Source organism: Pantherophis guttatus, chromosome 3 (genome assembly GCF_059756535.1).
Source record: "Pantherophis guttatus breed Tessera chromosome 3, ASM5975653v1, whole genome shotgun sequence".
Lineage (NCBI taxonomy): Eukaryota > Metazoa > Chordata > Lepidosauria > Squamata > Colubridae > Pantherophis > Pantherophis guttatus.
In genome coordinates this window covers 73,174,841-73,193,015 of record NC_142065.1, presented here as the reverse complement: position 1 = coordinate 73,193,015, position 18,175 = coordinate 73,174,841, and the positions used below count along the sequence as shown (strand labels likewise).

At 36.4% G+C, this 18,175-nt stretch overlaps 1 protein-coding gene across 2 annotated transcripts in view; it reads right to left on the bottom strand.

The window, feature by feature from the left end:
• The window catches only part of LOC117677329 (serine/threonine-protein kinase TNNI3K), a 238,156-nt gene that overhangs the window by 158,466 nt on the left and 61,515 nt on the right, over window positions 1-18,175 (bottom strand). For both annotated transcript variants that reach the window (XM_087889820.1, XM_060689981.2), the window contains 2 exons: window positions 16,105-16,203; window positions 14,968-15,106 (listed from right to left, as the gene is read on the bottom strand). In XM_087889820.1, coding sequence (XP_087745946.1) covers window positions 14,968-15,106; window positions 16,105-16,203 — 238 coding nt within the window. The remainder of the gene's footprint in view (window positions 1-14,967; window positions 15,107-16,104; window positions 16,204-18,175) is intronic.

Below are 18,175 nucleotides of genomic sequence, written 5' to 3'. Positions count from 1 at the left end.
GGGACAGTTTCTAGCCATTTTCATATCCTTGATTTGGGATTGAAATATAAAACAGAAGCAATGTTCTGTTCCCAGGCTTGGGTTTAACTGTGATTGTAATATATTGATGGGGCATATTTTGTAGTTTTATACTATTTATGGTTGCAGCTGTTTTAGTCTGGACTGCCTATTTATGTGGGTTTAAACTGTTTTAATTCTATTTACTGTTTTTTTCATAAGCCACTCTTCTGGAGTGGGTGGTCATAACACATCTAATACATTTAATTTAATTTAATTTAAACCCACAAAAGCTATCCTGCCCTAGTTCTTGAGGAGAAGAGTGTCTTCCCGCTTGCTCTGTAACTGATCCTGTGTAATGTTTTCCCTATGGATATGATGATTCCAACCTGTATGGATGGTGGGGGGAAAAGAGTATTCATTGCTTAAAAGAAGATAGAAAACAAATTGGGGATCCAGTTATAACATCAAGTTTAGCTGCAAGCCCAAACAACAGGCGTGTCCATTGGTTGTAATGTCAAAATTCAAAATGGTAGACACAACGGTGTGATCAAAGATCCGCCTCTATTTTTTGTATGTGTGATACAAATTAAAAAAAGACAGACAAAGTTTCAATCACATTGCTGTGGCCACCATCTGGATTTTTTTTTTTAACCATATGCTACAAACACCCTACCTCTCCATACACTGTTTCTCAAATACCATGATTGACTGATAAAGGATTTGTACCCTACAGCTGACCTTTTATGCCTTTATTCTGTAATTGCTTAGAAACCAGAGACCCGACTGTAATCAATTATTGCTGCAGTTATATTTGCTAAGTATTATTGTGGGGTTTTCAGTCAAGGAAAATAAAAAAGCTTCACTGAGTTAATGACCTTTTCACAGGAATCCTGCTACCGTACATATTAAGCACGCAGAGCGAAATTATGACCCAAAAGGCAAGTGTTAAAGGAAACAAGCACCCAAGTTATTACAAGAAGAATGAGAAGCTAAAATTATTCAGCATAAGGAAACAATGTTCTGTGGCCTGGAAAATTCATATTTTATTTAAAATACATTAATGTTGCTCGTGCTGCGAATCAGCAATAATTGAAACCTATGTCAAAGATGTATTTGACATCTTTGGTAAGGTAAATGTAAACATATGTATGAAGGTAAGTACATCGGAGTAAGAGTTGAAATAAAAGTTCTTCTAAAAATGTTCTGTAGAAAAACTGAAAGTTTTCTAGGTTAATTATTTGCCACATATATGGCATCTTTTAATTGACATTAACATTCATGATTAATCTGAAATTGATGTTATTTACTATTTACTCCTTTCTCATCATCAGTCCAAAATAAATATATTTTTTGGTCTTTGCCTACGAAAAAGAGAACTCTTTCCTATCTTATGTGATCTATAATAACAAACAAAACATCTTTCATAATATTAGTGACTTTGGCATACACGTGTTGTTTTTATCTGTCTTTCATGCAAATTAGAACTCTGTTTACTGAGTTCTTATATGTTTTTACTGCTTTCTAGAACCAGGACATTATTTTTAATTTGAGCTGATGTACCTCAGAAACAGCATTGCTGTTCACTTTTAGCAATGTGTTAAACAGCTGTATGTATTTTAAAATTGACCTTAGTGTTAATTTATGTACTCTATTTACTAGAAAAGCAATGAAATGGAATCAGGGGAGCAAAAATGTGAGAGTCACATTTAGAATCTATTCTAAAAGAATAGATCCATTATTCCCAAATAAGTTTCTGTCTGTCTGTCTATCATACAGGTAATCTTCAGGTTACAAAGCAGATTGGGACCAGAATTTCCATTGCTAAGGAATGCAGTTGTAAAACACAACATCATGCAACCCTGTCACTTAGTAATGGGAATTCTGGCATTCCTGATTGCCATCATAACCTGAGGACCACATAGGTCATTAAGCGGGGACCTCACATGATTTTTATTCCCTACCGGCTCCCCCATTGACTCTCTGGGAAGCAGGCAGAAATATAAGAAACTGCAATCATGTATCCACTGGGATGTTATGATGGCCAGAATTCCAAGTACCAGTCATAAGTACTATTCATTCAGCGCCACTGTAATATTGAACAGTCAAACAATTGCAACCCAGGGACTACCTGAATTTATATGCTGCCCATCTTGTCAAAGATAATTCTGTTATGCTGCCAATGATACAAATAACCTATGTCATGCCTTTGATACAAACTAATACAAATGACATAATCGGCATTATTTAGATGATATTATTACACAAATGACCCAAACTGGTATTTGCATAATCTTATTTGCATGCTAAGTCTGTTGTACTGAGATCTGGAAAATCAAGGTTTCACTGTAATTGTATCTTTAACAATTAGGTAAAATCTTAAAATTGTCCCTACTTAAATTTAATGTTATTTGTTTCCTGAATATGCACATGTCGGATTAATTTTTCTTCCATTCTGATTTTCAGAATTTTAAAACAATAAATGCCCTGACGCTAAAAAATAAAATAAAATAAATGTGAGAATCATAGAAATGTCCATCACTCTCAATGTCTCTTGAATTTGTAAATTCAAAGTTTGTTCCAGTTGACATCCAAGAAGTAGAATTTCATTATTTCTATCAAGAGGTATCATTGGTGTGATACCTCATGAGAAAGATTAGATTCATCTCCTGTGGGGACTTAATCTAGTTAAGTATTTATAAAGAATATTCAGGAAACAGCATGCCCTTCTTTTTGGCAGAAATTTTCCAATTCGTAGCTTGCAGTGATGAGTTTTTCACTTCTCATAAATACAATAATTCACTTGAAATTGATGTACAGAGGTCAGAAATGCTTCTGAAAGACATTATTGCTGCTAAACAGTAGTGCTTAAAACACACATTTCATTTCCAATCAATATTTTGCATCTCTGCTCCCTACCCCAAATTGTTTGGGACACTGAAGTTAATTCAATGAAAGTTTATCAGATTTCAAAAGCTTATAATTATGTAGGCTGGATTTTATCCGAATTATAACACAGTATCCAAACCACAGTTTGGCAAAAGTACTGCTTTTATCTTTTCGACTTACTTTGGTAAGAAAAATATATCGGCATGGAATCCAGTTATCTTGCCAAAACTAAAATGGATGTATTATTTGCTAGCAGTACTAAGAGTTCATAAAACTATACAATACTTCCTTAACATAATCCTTTACTTATATAATGGATTAAATTTTTAAAATGTTTTAGAAAGCACTTTAAATAAGAACATTATCATGAAATTAGTTGTCTTAAATTCACAAGTCTAGAATGTGAAAGGAACAAGCACCATAAAACTGAATTTAGTTAAAATATTTCTTAAAAACAGCCATCCGCAGAAAATGTGCAGTTCAAATAACACCACTTAAAAAGAAGTGGTAAGAAAGCAACAACCACAATGATAAAAAAAAATAAACATCTGTGCTGTTCATCTGGCAATAAGTGTACATCAAAGGATTTGGAGATTCGCCCATAGTTCTTTGCTGGATTCTTGCCATATTTCAGTTGGCAATCAAAATCCCAGGTGCAGTTTTGAATACCTTCCATCTCTGACATATTTGCTTATGTGAAAAATAGAGCAGATGAAGAAAAATATATAACTCATAATGGATCCCCATTTTGAGCAGAATATTCTCGATAATATGCCTACTCTAAATATCATCCGGAAGAAAAAAAGAAAGGGATATGAGACGCAAATGCTTATCGTGCATGCTATCTGGATGCCTAAAGGAAATCATAACTCAGGTCCATAATATGAATGTGAAAATTGAAAATATTGGCCAGCCAGGAGAGAATAAAGGGATGACTAGAGCTTGGAGAATAGTCCATTTGTTCAAAGAGATTTAGTGAAAAATAGCCCAGCATTGATTCATTAGGACTGCCCAATCTGGTCAGCAAAACTCTTGAGGACTAGCAGAAAAGAGATGTAGAACAGTCTTAATATTTTGCTGGCTTTGAATTTTCAGTGCAATTATAGGAATACTAGATTTATATTACCTAATTTCAGATTGAGAGGTGATAGGAACCTGCGAACACCTCTGCCACAAGTTCTCTCTATCATATTTGTTTTGTCATCAATATATTTGAAAGAGATAATCAAGTGATGCATAACCAGTATACTACTCAGATTGATTAATTAATTGAAAACGTTCAGCAACAAACTTCCTTCTCACTATACAATGGCTTATAGTTTCTGAACTTTATGCTTGCCTATATTTAGTGATTGTGTGTGGGGGAGTCAACTGAAACCTATAGATACAGGACTGAAACAAGAATGGTGAACTAAACCCAAGGAGAGAACAGATTCCTATCAATAGTAGGATGCACTCTAACCATACGATTTTGGATTTATTTATTTTTTACTACCTTGGTGTTAATGGTGAAAAGTGGTGGGTTAGAGCATAATACAACCGAAGGAAGCCCTTTAGGCCATTGAGTCCAAGTTAACCATAGGGGCCATGATGGTGCAGTAGTTAGAATGTGGTATTGCAGTATTGCAGGCTAATTCTGCCCACTGCCAGAAGTTCGATCCTGACAAGCTCGAGGTTGACTCAGCTTCCATTCTTCCCAGATTGTTGGGGGCAAGATGCTGATGTAAACTGCTCAGAGAATGATATAAAGCACTATGGAGCGATATATAAACCAAAGTACTATTGCTATTAATGCTCTTCCAACGTATGATGTAAAGACCCCACAGAGCATATATAGTGAAGGGAAGCTGTCACTGATAACTGTTTCCACCATGAAACTGTCTTACAGCTTTGATTTTTTTTTCTTTTAACATTTAATCAGAAATTACCTTCCTGTATCTTAAATTTATTATTCTGCCCCAAGTTGTTTATTTCAATAATATGAACATTAGTGTATAGACAATGCTTTGAGGTAATGCTTTTTTATTTTGAATTGAGTGATGCCTAGTTATAGCAACACACCCATTTCCTTTTAGTTTTTACTTGAGATTCTTCTTTAAAGATTCTCATCTCCAATTTGTTCATAGCCTTTCTGATCAAGCTTACCATGTACCATTCCAGTCTGCTTTTGTTAGGTGAAGTCGATTTTTTATTAGCAATCCATCATTTAGAAAAGTCAGATCATGGTTCTAGAAACCACTCTTACCACTCCCATTATTTATGAAGCTAATCATTCACATGTAATGTTCTTTCTCTTTGTAGTCCTTTTCTATACATTAGAAGAATCTGGCCACCCAAGTGCTAAAGTTTTCTTCCAAAGTGTTGAAAATCCATCGTGTAAGTGCTCTTGGCAATGTCATTTTTTGCTATATGTATTACCAGACAGGTTAATTGTTAGCGGGCTTGATAAGTGGGCGTGAATCTGTTCTACGGTATCCCTAATACTTGCTCTGGCAGTCAACACTCTTCATGAGCCATGTTGACATATGCCCTTGTTGATAGTGAATCATCAACTACTGTAAATTTTCTTTGTCTTCTAACAGGTGCATCTTCCCTGATCTTTAGGGATAGATCTACTTATTCAACAATGTGTTTTTATTCCCCCCCTTTCTTTTGTAAAGGCCTCAGAGTGGTTTCTGAGTTGCAGTGGTACATTACATCTACATATGTTTTGGTTGTCATTCTTGTCTATTGGGAAGTTCCTTAGACGCACTTCTCTTATGATTCCCTTCATAGGTCATAATTGTTTGGTTTAATCGATTTTTCTCCTTTCTTAAGGGTTGAAGTGTGGCTGTTTGTAGCTCTAATCATTTTATATTTTCTTCAAACATCACCAGACCCTTGCAGTTGTTGCCAAATATGCCAGACTGTTTTCAGGCAAGCATGCAAACATGCCACAAGCATGGCAGATCATGACTACAGGGTGATGTTAATTCAACATTCCTTCATTGTTGTAGAGAACATCAATTTTAAAGAATGAAAAGACATTCTTCTGGTAGCAGGAACTCAAATTAAAGGGAGAACATGATGCCTATTGTGAGGAAAAAAGTAGTTAGTGATATTCTATTCAATTTATCTTGCTAACTCTCCTGCATGTCCTTATTTGTTTGCTGGGTGCACACATTTCTGGAAACTAAATGCATTCTCCACCTTCTGTAATGTCACTGATTTAGGTTTCTCAAAATATTTATTGATTTAATATTGGGTAGACTTATATGAATATCTGGCAAAAAATTTACATTAAAAGTGTATAGGTGAGGAAACACAGTATGTACATAATGTTGTATGAATAAATGCTTAATTTGATACGATTGAATACATGTATTCTGACAATGATGAGCTATAGGCTGATCTGTATGTCTCTTGTAATTGGGATGCTGCAGCAGTCTGACTAGATTGGTTTCCAATAAGAATGTTGTGATTCTCTGCATGTGGATAATTACCTTGAATCCACATTTCTCTGATTCTATCATATTTACTTTCTATTAAAAATATATTGGTAGTAACTAAATATGCAAGCGTTTTTGCAAGCTAAATGGGGAGTTAAAAATGGTGATATATGCCTGAATGCATATCCTAGTCAAAGAAGCTGATAGCATCTGAATTCTGATACACATTTAATTTAAGCCTACAATACTTAAAAGTAAAGATTTGCCTGACATTCCATAGAGTATGGATTTTCATGACCATGAAAATGGAAATGCAAAACTCTGGGACAATGACAAGATAGGTTTTATACATTCCTAGCTGTGCTTTCAATCTTTTTTAAAAAATCTGATAAAAACCACCACAGACTTTCATAACCTGAAAGTTATATTACAGGAAAACCTTCTATGGGAGGCTGCTCTGATGCTTAACCAGGCCTGTTTTTTGAGGAATCTTCAAAATAATAAAACATTATTTCTGTGACTTTGGTGGTGATTCTTAAGAGTCTTCTATATCAAATTTCAGGTACAGGTTTTAACCTTCAACAACTTTTATGAATTGAGTCCAGGTATAGAAAGCAACAGACCCATTTATTTATCTTTGAGATCTATTGAGATTCCAGAATACAAGGTACAGATAGACGTCAACATATGACCGTAATAGAGTCTACCCATTAGGGTCGTATATTGTGACAATCAATTTTATAACCTTTTTTGTAGCACAGTCGGCATGGTCCAAGTGAAGCCAACATATTGACCCCACGTATTTTACGTTCCAGCTCTGACCCAGTTTCCCCCATCCCCGCAAGATGTGTCATCAGTCACATTCTCCAACGAAGCAATTTTGTGGGTTGTAGAGATCACTCCCCTCCAGCCACTGTGGGTAACCGCAGAGACAGCTTTGACAGAGATATGGCTGGAATGTGCTTTTGTTTTGACTGACGTGCTGTCTCACTGCAGCTGCAGAGTTAGTTTTCCCATCCCCGTTGCCTATGGCAACTCGAGAGCAGGCCAGGGATGCTTTGCGAGTTGACAGCAAACTCATGATTTTCTATGGGCATGATTTTGCTGAAAACCGGAAATGCTGATTTTCGAAAAACTGTCATAAAATGTGATCACTTGACTGTGGTATGCTGCAAACTGCAGTAAATGTGGCTTTGTTGCTGACTGCCTGAAGTTCGGTCATGTGACCATGGAGGGGGCCCGATCATTAGAACTTTGAACCCTGGTCATAAGTCCTCCTTTTCAGGCTGGCTATAACTGATCCTAAACTGATGACTCCTTATATTCCCTAAATAAGAATGTATAGTATTAGTGTTAGAATATATAGTAGAATGTAAATTATGACATATACAATCCCTAAATTAAAATAATTGTTTTATGTAAAGATTCAGTTTTGGTACTTGCTTTGCAATTATATAGTGGAATATATAGAGATTCAGCATTATCAGATTTGGAAAATATGGATTAAGCTGGAACTGCTAGTAGCCTGCATGCAGGAACAGAGATCTCTACAGATTCGATGCAATACACTCCCACATGTATTTTCTTAACAGTAATTTCCACAGAGTTTGATGAGATTCTTCAAGTAAGTGACTATAATTGGATAATTTTAATGCCAGCTGAAGGAAAAAAATCAAATGATATCTGGCAGCTCAACTTGCAGCTAACTATATTCAGAAATTGAAGCGACAGCAACAGGGTCAGTTGGACATATCGAGTTTGATACAAAAGAGGACTTTCATGGTTTAAATAATTGAGTAGAAGGGAGTATTTGAAATTAGAGTGAGACAGGTTTTGTTCAGACTTAGGCACAGACACTTTATACATTAAGATATTAAAAAAATATTAGGGAGATATATTCCATTTCTTCAGATACTTCCTTTGTGGGCATATGTACAGGTGGTCCTCAATTTATAACCATTTGTTAGTGACTGATCTAAGTTACACCGGCATTAGAAAAAGTGACTTATTACCATTTTTCATACAATCATTGCAGCATCCTCAGGGTCATGTGATCAAAATGTCGACGCTTGGTAACTGGCATCTATTTAAGACAGTTGCGGAGTCATGTGATTATCTTTTGTGAACTTCTGACAATGGGGAAGCCGGATTCACTTAACAACCATGTTACTAACTTAACAACTGCAGTGACTCACTTAACAACTAGGAACAGAAATGTTGGGCTCAACTGTGGTCATACGTCAAAGATTACCTGTACATTGTGTAGTCAATATATGGCAATCAAAGAAGGAGCTAAATAATGATGATACATCCTCTACAGCAGTGGACTAGCTGGGGGGGGGGCAGCGGGAGAGAGGATGGTTCTGTATGAGCGACAAGTAAGCACACCACTGTATCATTTCCACGAGTGGCAGGTTTGTACACCCACCTCTTGCGCAAATGGACCGAGCATGCCTATGCTTGTTTGCTGCTTGCACAAATGGAGCATGCACACTCACTATTGCCCACTGCTTGCACAAGTGCAGATGTGCATTCATGCTCACCTACCACTTCCACAGCCTGATTCTGAAGGGCTCAAGGCCTGGTAGTGGTCCACAGCCTGGGGGTTGGGGACCCCTGCTCTATAGCAGATGAAGTTTGCATATAGTACAATAGAACATGGGCTGAAGTTTTAAATAGCCCAGTTTTATAAGAATATGGGGAGGATTCAATGCAGTAATATTGAAAAACACTCTAAGAATCTTATTTTTCCTGCCGCTGTTGTACCTCAGCTATATAGATAGGTATAGCCTCAGGACAAGAGGAAAACATGTTGACTCATTTAGTTCTTTTCTGACACTGACAGGATGACCCCAAGCACCTCTGGGAAGGTGGTGCCAACGTTCAGGTTTCCTATGCCCAAGGATATGCAGAACACAAAATATCAGAAAAACTATCTTTCCAGAAACATTCCAATTTACTATTGGACTCCCCACATGGGTAAAGATTTTAAACATGAAACAGCACTGGCAGCATTTGACCTTAACTTGAGAGAGTTCCTATTGTGTATGAATAAGACAGCCCGCTGTTGTATAATGGATTTCACAAAATCCAATATTGAACTAAACAGTGACATTATACTGCACTCCACTTATAACATATGGGGTTACAAGAAACAGCTGCTTGTAACGAGTAAGAACAGTCAAATGTGTCATAGATAAAAATTAATAAAGGACTGCTCTTCTGATCACCACAGGCAAGCTGAATTTAACACTACCGCAAATTTAAGAGGCAAAATAGGGGCACTATTTCATGGGAATAAGGTCCAAAGTTCGCAGCTGCACTGTACGTTTATTAGAAGTGACCAGAAGTCTCTGCAAGCTTTCAAGGTTTTAAAAAGAATAGGAAGAAAATACATTCTATGTATTTAAAATATTGATGTGTTCATATTGTGAATGCCTATACATTCACATGCATACATAAGTATAACATGTGAGAACTTGAAATGTATATTGAACATTTCCTTTACTTAACGACTATTATTCAATTTATTGCCACTTTGATATCTTTATTATGCTGAGTTCTGTCTGATTCCCATGGAATTTTTGAAAAAAATGTAGCCAAATTTGGATATGTGTTGATAACATTAAGGTTAAACAACCAATTCAGAATAGTGTTTGTTGATTTATACTATCTCCCCTATGAACTTAGGAATTTCATACTTATTATAATACTATATCGATTTGATATTGCTAATCATCATATTATATTATGTATAGTTCATAATAATGCAACTGAAGCATCAACTGAAAATGGCAAAGATGTTTTACATTCATTTAAAAGTAAATATTTACACACAATAACCTGGAAATACAATAATATATGTCGCATATTAAACAATTAAAATGGTTGAGGAGTTGGATTGGATTAGGTTTGGAAAACAAGGTTCAAGTTGAACCTTAATCCTGGAAACTCACTGAGTGACTTCAGGTTTCTTTCTCAACTCTTATAGGATTAACATTATGGCAAATAACCTGCCTTGAATTCTTGGAAGGTGTATTATAAATCTAACCAATCAATAAATAATAAGGATCTTAGCAAGTGCCATATTAAAAACCACTGTAGAGGGTTAGATTAAACCCTGCCAGATCAGATCAGCTGGGCAGATATTATAGAGTAAAACTCACCGTATCACATTGCCATCATATGATGTTTCATGATGTTTTTCCCATTTGTGGAGCTGGGGTGGGCATGGCATGACACATCTGGCCTGAGGGCTGCCAGTTTGACACCCCTGCTATAGAAGATTGGAGATCCCACAAGTAACTAGGCCCTATGCTGTGTAAGGCTTTGTAGGTAAAGACCAACACCTTGAATTGTAGCCCGAAGCAAACTCACATTTCATACAGCTTGCAAAGCAAATGTCAGCGTTCCAGAAAAACCCCAACTCCAAGTAAAGACACGGAAGCAAGCATTTTCCAAAGTTTTCTTTACTAGAATAGGCAAACTGGCACATCTGGGAAAACCCGAATCTGAAAAGACCGGGTTTTCCCTCAGTAAGTCAAAACCCCACAAATCATCCCCTTTCTCCCCAGTTGATCACATGCTCCAATCAACGTCCGTTCCATCTCGACCCAGCCCCCTGACTACTCCTTCTCCAGATGCTGGATCGCCCTGACCTTGACCGACAGGAAGAATGCTATTATGTCTACTAACAACTCCTCTCCTTAATACCCCCTCCTACTTTCCCATACATGAGAAGGTGGCAGCATTGAAGCTTCCGGCCTAATATGGCTTCCAAAGCTGACAGCAGAGGTGTTACATGGGCATACTGCGGCATTCCCATCACTGCCCACACAACTATTATTCTGGACCAGTTGACAATAGAAGTCAAATGCCCTTAATATATCCGTACCTGAACATTCTTCCCTCTTTCTCAAAGACTTCGAAGCACTCTTGGTAAAGTAATTTTTAGTTAAAACTCCCACATAGCATACAAAAATGGGTGGCCAAGGATCCTTAGGATTCTCTCCCAAGAGGAAAAAGGGAATGAAACCCTTGACATTGCTTTTCATTCAGCCGATGTTTAGCCCCGTTTGGCAACATTTGGACTTTTTTGTTCTGTCTCAATAGCAATTGGTCCTATTCTTCAGCTTCCTGGATCTGAAAGCCTGGTCTTAAATGGCTGTTATACTGGATAGGTCAAAGTATTGAAGCAATGCGTGTGTGAATTTCAAAGGCTAATTGTAAATAATGAATTATTTTCCTTTACTTAAAGCTTGCAATTTTGTCCTCGGTTGCCATGGAGATCTGAAGTTTCAGATGTGAGGCTTTGAGAATGCAACATTTTCATCTTCTAGGTTCCTAGCTTCATTCTCCTTTTTTTCTTTTAAAATACATCATCTGTAAAAATGTTCTGATTTCTTCTCTTTAGGAATACGTTAACAAACTGGTAATAAGACTAAAAAAAAAAATCAGGTATGGTGGGAAGACCATATCTTCTCTTCTCCCAGTCCTCCTCCATCTCCTGGTATTATAATTATACTGGTTCAGTGCACACATATCAAGCTTTAAATATCAAGGGCTCTTGGTGGGTAAAAAAGAATAACTTACAAATCTGACTCATGCTGCTCCTACCGTTTTTAATGAAGGAGTAGGAGGTATATAATGTATTCATAACTCACAGAGAATATGTTAAATTCATACCGGTGGTACTATAGAGTAGGAAGAGAGGATAACAACAACTTCCTATCTAACATAGCAGAATCATACTGCACAAACAAGGACGAAGAAGAATGGGAAGACCAAAGCTTCAGGGTGGTCTGCGAAAAACTGGAAAAATTATTTTAAGAAAATTTAAACAACCATCTAAGCAAGGCCAGGTATGGTTAGTACTTAGATGGGAAGTTGCAAATTCTATGGTTGCAGACTACACTGAAAAGTTAACAACGGCTAAATGTCTGTGGAAGTTCTCAGTCATCCCAGTCATAGTTGTCTCTAAGGTGCTTTTTCAAAAGGCAACTAGACTGTTTTTTTCTATGAAGAAGAAGAAAGAGTTCACTCTTTTGAAGACAGCAAAGTCCAGATTTTGGCTAGAGAGGACCACTGGTTTGAAAGAGAGGTAAAAGTGGCCATTTACGTTAACACTCAGCAGTCTTCTTTCAACAGAGGGGGAAGGATAAGAGACCACCTACCTTCTGTCTACAATGCAGTCCTTTCAGCAGTTCCAAAAAGTTTCCACCCTATTTGCACTCTGATTCAGGTGACCCTGAGGGCACAGATAAACCCACAAGTGGCCTCAAGAGCTCTCAGGGAGAGTGCCAAGACCAGATGACTGCAAATAAATATGATCCTTCCACACATACAGCCATCCTGTCAGAACTAATCCTTCCATAGCTCCCCCTCTCCCATCCTGCCAGAACTGATGAAGCTTCTTGGATGAGAAGCAAAATGTCTTCTTCTTCATTCTCAAGGGGAAAAAACAGCCCAGGTGCCTTTTGAAAAAGCACATTTGAGTTAAAAGAAAGAGTTAAAAGGCTGGAAGAAAGCAATGAGAACTATTTATTTGTACTGTTACTAAGAAAATTACATGGAGGTCTGTTCTACAGGAATCTTTATCTTTATAAGATATTTACAGACCCTTTGCATCCTGGACATAAACCATTTCAACTCCTACCCTCAAAATGACGCTATAGAGCACTGCACACCAGAACAACTAGACACAAGAACAGTTTTTTCCCAAATGCCATCACTCCACTAAACAAATAATTCCCTCAACACTGTCAAACTAGTTACTAGTTGCCTTTCCAACAAATTCAATTTGTTTCATATTGCAGTTTTAGCACTCTGCTACACAAATAATTCCCTCAACAGTGTCAAACTAGTTACTAAGTCTGCATTACTATTAATCTTTTCATCGTTCCCATCACCCATCTCCTCCCACTTATGACTGTATGACTGTAACCTTGTTGCTGGTATCCTTAAGATTTATATTGAGTGTTTCCCTAGGACTATCATTAGGTGTTGTACCTTATGATTTTTGACGAATGTATATTTTCTTTTATGTACACTGAGAGCGTATGCACCAAGACGAATTCCTTGTGTCCAATCACACTTGGCCAATAAAGAATTCTATTCTGTTCTGTTCTGTTCTGTTCTGTTCTGTTCTGTTCTAAGGGAATCTTCCCTTAGATTGCTGCCAATTCTCCAGTAATCCTTTTGTGTCCAGAACTACCTCTCAAGAAGCCTCTTGACCTTTGAAACTTCTCTGAAAAGCCAACTTTTCTATGAAGCCTTTTGTTAAATCATCTTTAATGCACTCTCCCAAGGGACACAATTAAAGCTCCCTTTCCCCCATTTTTCCCTTCTTCGCCCCAAATTAAATCCCACATTAGTTGGGCCACTCCTAGCATCTGACAAAATCAGCTGCAGTACACCAAAGCTTATGCCTTTTAATAAAATACATCAGTCTGAAAAAAGGCTACCAGATTCCTCCTGACTTTTAGCCCCTCCAGAGAAGAGATTATAGCATAGTTCAGGGATATAGCTTATATTTTCTTTACAGAGGATTCCTGGTCAATCCAGTTTAAAAGGATCTTAAATTTAGGATGTAAACTTAGTCTGAGGCTGCAGAACCAACCAAAATAGATAACACTGGGCTGATGGACCAATGGTCTGATCTGATATTGTATTTGGGCTATCATATCTGGGATTTGTTAGAATTTTTTGTATCCCTTTCAGTTTGGCAGCCCAGATCTGGTAAATACCTTATCTTAAATACCTTCTAAATAAATTATTTACTGAACTGAATCTGTATTTTTTAAATTTACTTATTAATCAATCTAATGTGCATCTCTGCCCATCCCATGGAATGTGACTCTGACCAGCATACAATAATCAGATAAAACAATAGACATATAAAACAGTTATAAAAATATAAGAATCAATATTAAAAGTTAAATATTATTAAAAACAAAACATACTTGGCTGTATTTATCTTGCTTATCATTCTTCTTGTCTACTAATACTTTATCTACAATTGATGACATTTTGATTGCAATTTTGAACACCTGCTTGTTTCCTTGTCTTTTATAGTATATTATTATTGGGTAAAAATAAGTCAATAAAGCAGAATAATTTAATCCCAAATATTTAATATCCCAAGGAATTTTGCAGAGGTCAGGAGGTTTGGTGATGATGATATGGTTGTCCAGGACACGGCCCATGGATTGCCATTGGCTGTGTTGGTTTGATTTAGAACTACCACATCTGATTTGCCAAAATCCAGAAAAGCACTAAATGGAAGCAAACAGGAACAGATAAATCTAACTTTGCTGCATATTATGCTTCTCTGAATCTTTGCAGCTCAGGTATAATGGCCCTAGTCTGGTCTAAACTTTTTTTTTTTTTGCTCTTACCTTGTGGTTCAGTTTCCAGCGAGAACAAGTCAGATAGAACTTAATGCAATAACTCCATCAGCAGAATGTCAAAAAAGAAGGATACAAGAAGGTCAAGAAACTTTGGAAAGGAAAAAGGACCACAGGAAAGAAATATATGGCCAGGACCTTTAGTGAACAGAAATATTGCAATTCATATATAGGTTTAAGTAATCAGATACATTACAAATTGGAGATCTCCAAAGGACAACATCAAGGTTATATTTCTAATAACTTACCATCTGCTTTGGTGCCCTCCTCCATCAAAAGCTTTGCAACATTGAGAAATCCTTTGGCAGAAGCTAAGTGAAGAGGTCTATCTCCAACTTCTCCACTCACGTTTACATCAGCACCACATTTCAATAAGAGTCGAGTTACCTGATAAGATTTTATTAATCAGCATGAAATTTTTAAGCTACATTTACATGTTCTATGAAATCAAAGGAAAATATATTATGACAAGCCCTCCTATTAGGGATTGTTCTTTTCTATAACATCAAAATGATGTTATAGTGTATTTAACTGTTACGATGAGAATCAAGATTGGTAGTCTTGAGTTATAAGGAAATTGCATGTTGACAGACTTTTAGGTGGAGTTACCATTCCTTTTAAAAAATGACAGTTTTTAAGGAACAGTTTATTAGTTTACTTACTGATATAAATAGCAAAATAAAATAAACAGCCCAGAACTTAGCTATAGATTACATTCCAAAGCCAAAATTTTATCATGAAAGCACCATATGCATTTTAGCATAATTTCACCAACTATGACTATTTGTTCCAAAGTAACTTATACCAAAACAAAGTAAATCAACCTCAAAGTTCTACACATAAAGATCTTTCTACTGTAACTGGATGACTTGAATTATAGAAATCTCAAAAAGGAGCATTCCAGAAAAGCAAATATTGCATATACCGTTACTGTAACTGACTATATGATTAGGTTCTTTGAGGGTTTCACTTTTCAAATTACTTCTGGAAGTGGTTCGCTGTTTTGTTTTGTTTTTAAAACTAGGCAGTATTGCAGGACTGCAGGAAATATATATGCTTACTTGAATAGGCAAACAAGATTTTGGTGTATACTGAGTACCATATTCGTCTTCTAGCATAAACACAAATCATAGAGACTCAAAGATCAGCTATTTATGACAATATTTTAGGAGTTATCAGTGGAATCCTATCTCAGAACTTCAGGGGATGGTCCCAGCGTCTCTTGGGCTATTGCAAGAAATGTTAAAACATTGATTATTTCAAATGAAACTTTTTGGAATGCATGTGTGGGAAAAACCCAGGGCCACATCACTTTCTTTTGTTTATTAAACATATTGTACATAAAATTTCCCATCTGTGAGCAAGAGTGACAATCTTTGCCATACCTGTTCATGACCATAATACGCTGCAATGTGTAAAGGGGTAAAAAAGACTGCATCTTGAACATTAACATAAGCACCATGTTGTAGAAGTATATCAACGGCCTAGGAGGGAAAGAAGATATTTTAATTAGAATACCTAAATAATTGCATTTGTGGAATGTTACTCTTTGAATGCTATATTTGTATTAAATGAAGATTCGCATTGCACCACAAATACATTTTTTAGTCAAGAGAAAAGTTTTCACAAATTTCTTCAAACACGTAGAGATCTTTATCTTCCATTCTTACATTTGAAAAGGCCAATATTTAATCAACATTCAGTCTTTAACTATGCATAATTTGCTTGTTAAAAATGATAAAAACCAAGGAGTAAATAGAGAGTACTGGAATATTTGCTGAAAAATAACATATCTCTGATACTGAGAGATGAATAATATTTTATAACCACCAACTGTCAATGCAATGTATAAAACACTAGTTTTATATAGGTCCATTAATTTCACATCAAGTTAAATGTTCAGACTGTTCATTGGACTGTACATAAAATAGACTATAATATGGGCTTCAGGAACTTTCATTCCTGTATGCCAAGACAAGTGGTTTGATCCTACATCTTTTTTGAAACATACTATAAATAAAATTCCCTATTTATGATCAAACTTGGCATAGTAAAATATTCAACTGCAGTTAAGTAAGTTTAGTTGAAATAAATTCAGGTTCATAACAATAACAGATTGCTTTCAATATTCACAAAACCCTCCCAGTCTGGAAATCCTCTGACATCCACCCAAGGAGGTCCCGTTATCTCTCCTTCAGTGCCCTTCACAAGCAATTCTTTCCAGCTTGGTACATTGGCAATTTGGAGAGAGGTTCTACACAAGTCTTGTCCCATAGCAAGAATGTAATAAAACGAAATTCAGAAGCAGAACAAAGTGAAGCATGTTGGTTGCCTCTTTTTGTTTCGCTCCCAGGAGAGAATGTGTTGTTTCACCCAGGAGGAGACTGTGTTGCTTCACCAAGCAGCTTTCAGAGGTTCCTTTGTCTGAGCCTTTGTTGATGCAAAACATTCCTTCAAACCTTCGTATAGTCCCAACAGCTGATTATGCAGAGCTGATCATACGGAGAGTGGAAGCTATTTTATATCCTTCCCAGGAGATGCTTCTGCTGTGACATCAATGAACAAGTATCATTCATTAGAGCTGCACATTCATCTTCACAAGGGTGCCTTCTCATATACTTAAGCTAGAACTACTTGAGCTGAAACTTGATACTTTCCGGTTTTCAACTCACGTGGAAACTTCCTTATATATACACTAACACTTTCTACTGCAAACACTCTTACTGTGCTTGTGATAAACTCTTCAGTAACATCACCAGGACTTGGAGTTCATGTATCAAGACTTGCCTTTCCAACAAATTCAATTTGTTTCATATTGCAGTTTTAGCACTCTGCTAAACAAATAATTCCCTCAACAGTGTCAAACTAGTTACTAAGTCTGCATTACTATTAATCTTTTCATCGTTCCCATCACCCATCTCCTCCCACTTATGACTGTATGATTGTAACCTTGTTTCTGGTATCCTTAAGATTTATATTGACTGTTTCCCTATTACTATCATTAAGTGTTGTACCTTATGATTCTTGACGAATGTATCTTTTCTTTTATGTACACCAAGAGAGTATGCACCAAGACAAATTCCTTGTGTGTCCAATCACATCTGGCCAATAAAGAATTCTATTCTATTCTATTCTATTCTATTCTATTCTATTCGATTCGATTCGATTCGATTCGATTCGATTCGATTCGATTCGATTCGATTTTATCTCAGTCATGAAGTAGTAAAAAGAGCCACCTTAAATGGCTCTTTACAGTCTTAAATGAATTATCGGAAGAGGCAGTGGGTTTAGGATGAGCTTGTCTGTACTACTTGTTTTGTGCATTTCAAAATATCAGGGTATGCTGTGCCAAGGGATTAAGCAATTTGCTTGTATTTAATAGGATTTGTATGCCTTTTCCCATTACAGGATAATATTGTAAGTTTCATCTACAAATGAAGAAATCTTGGAAGCTCT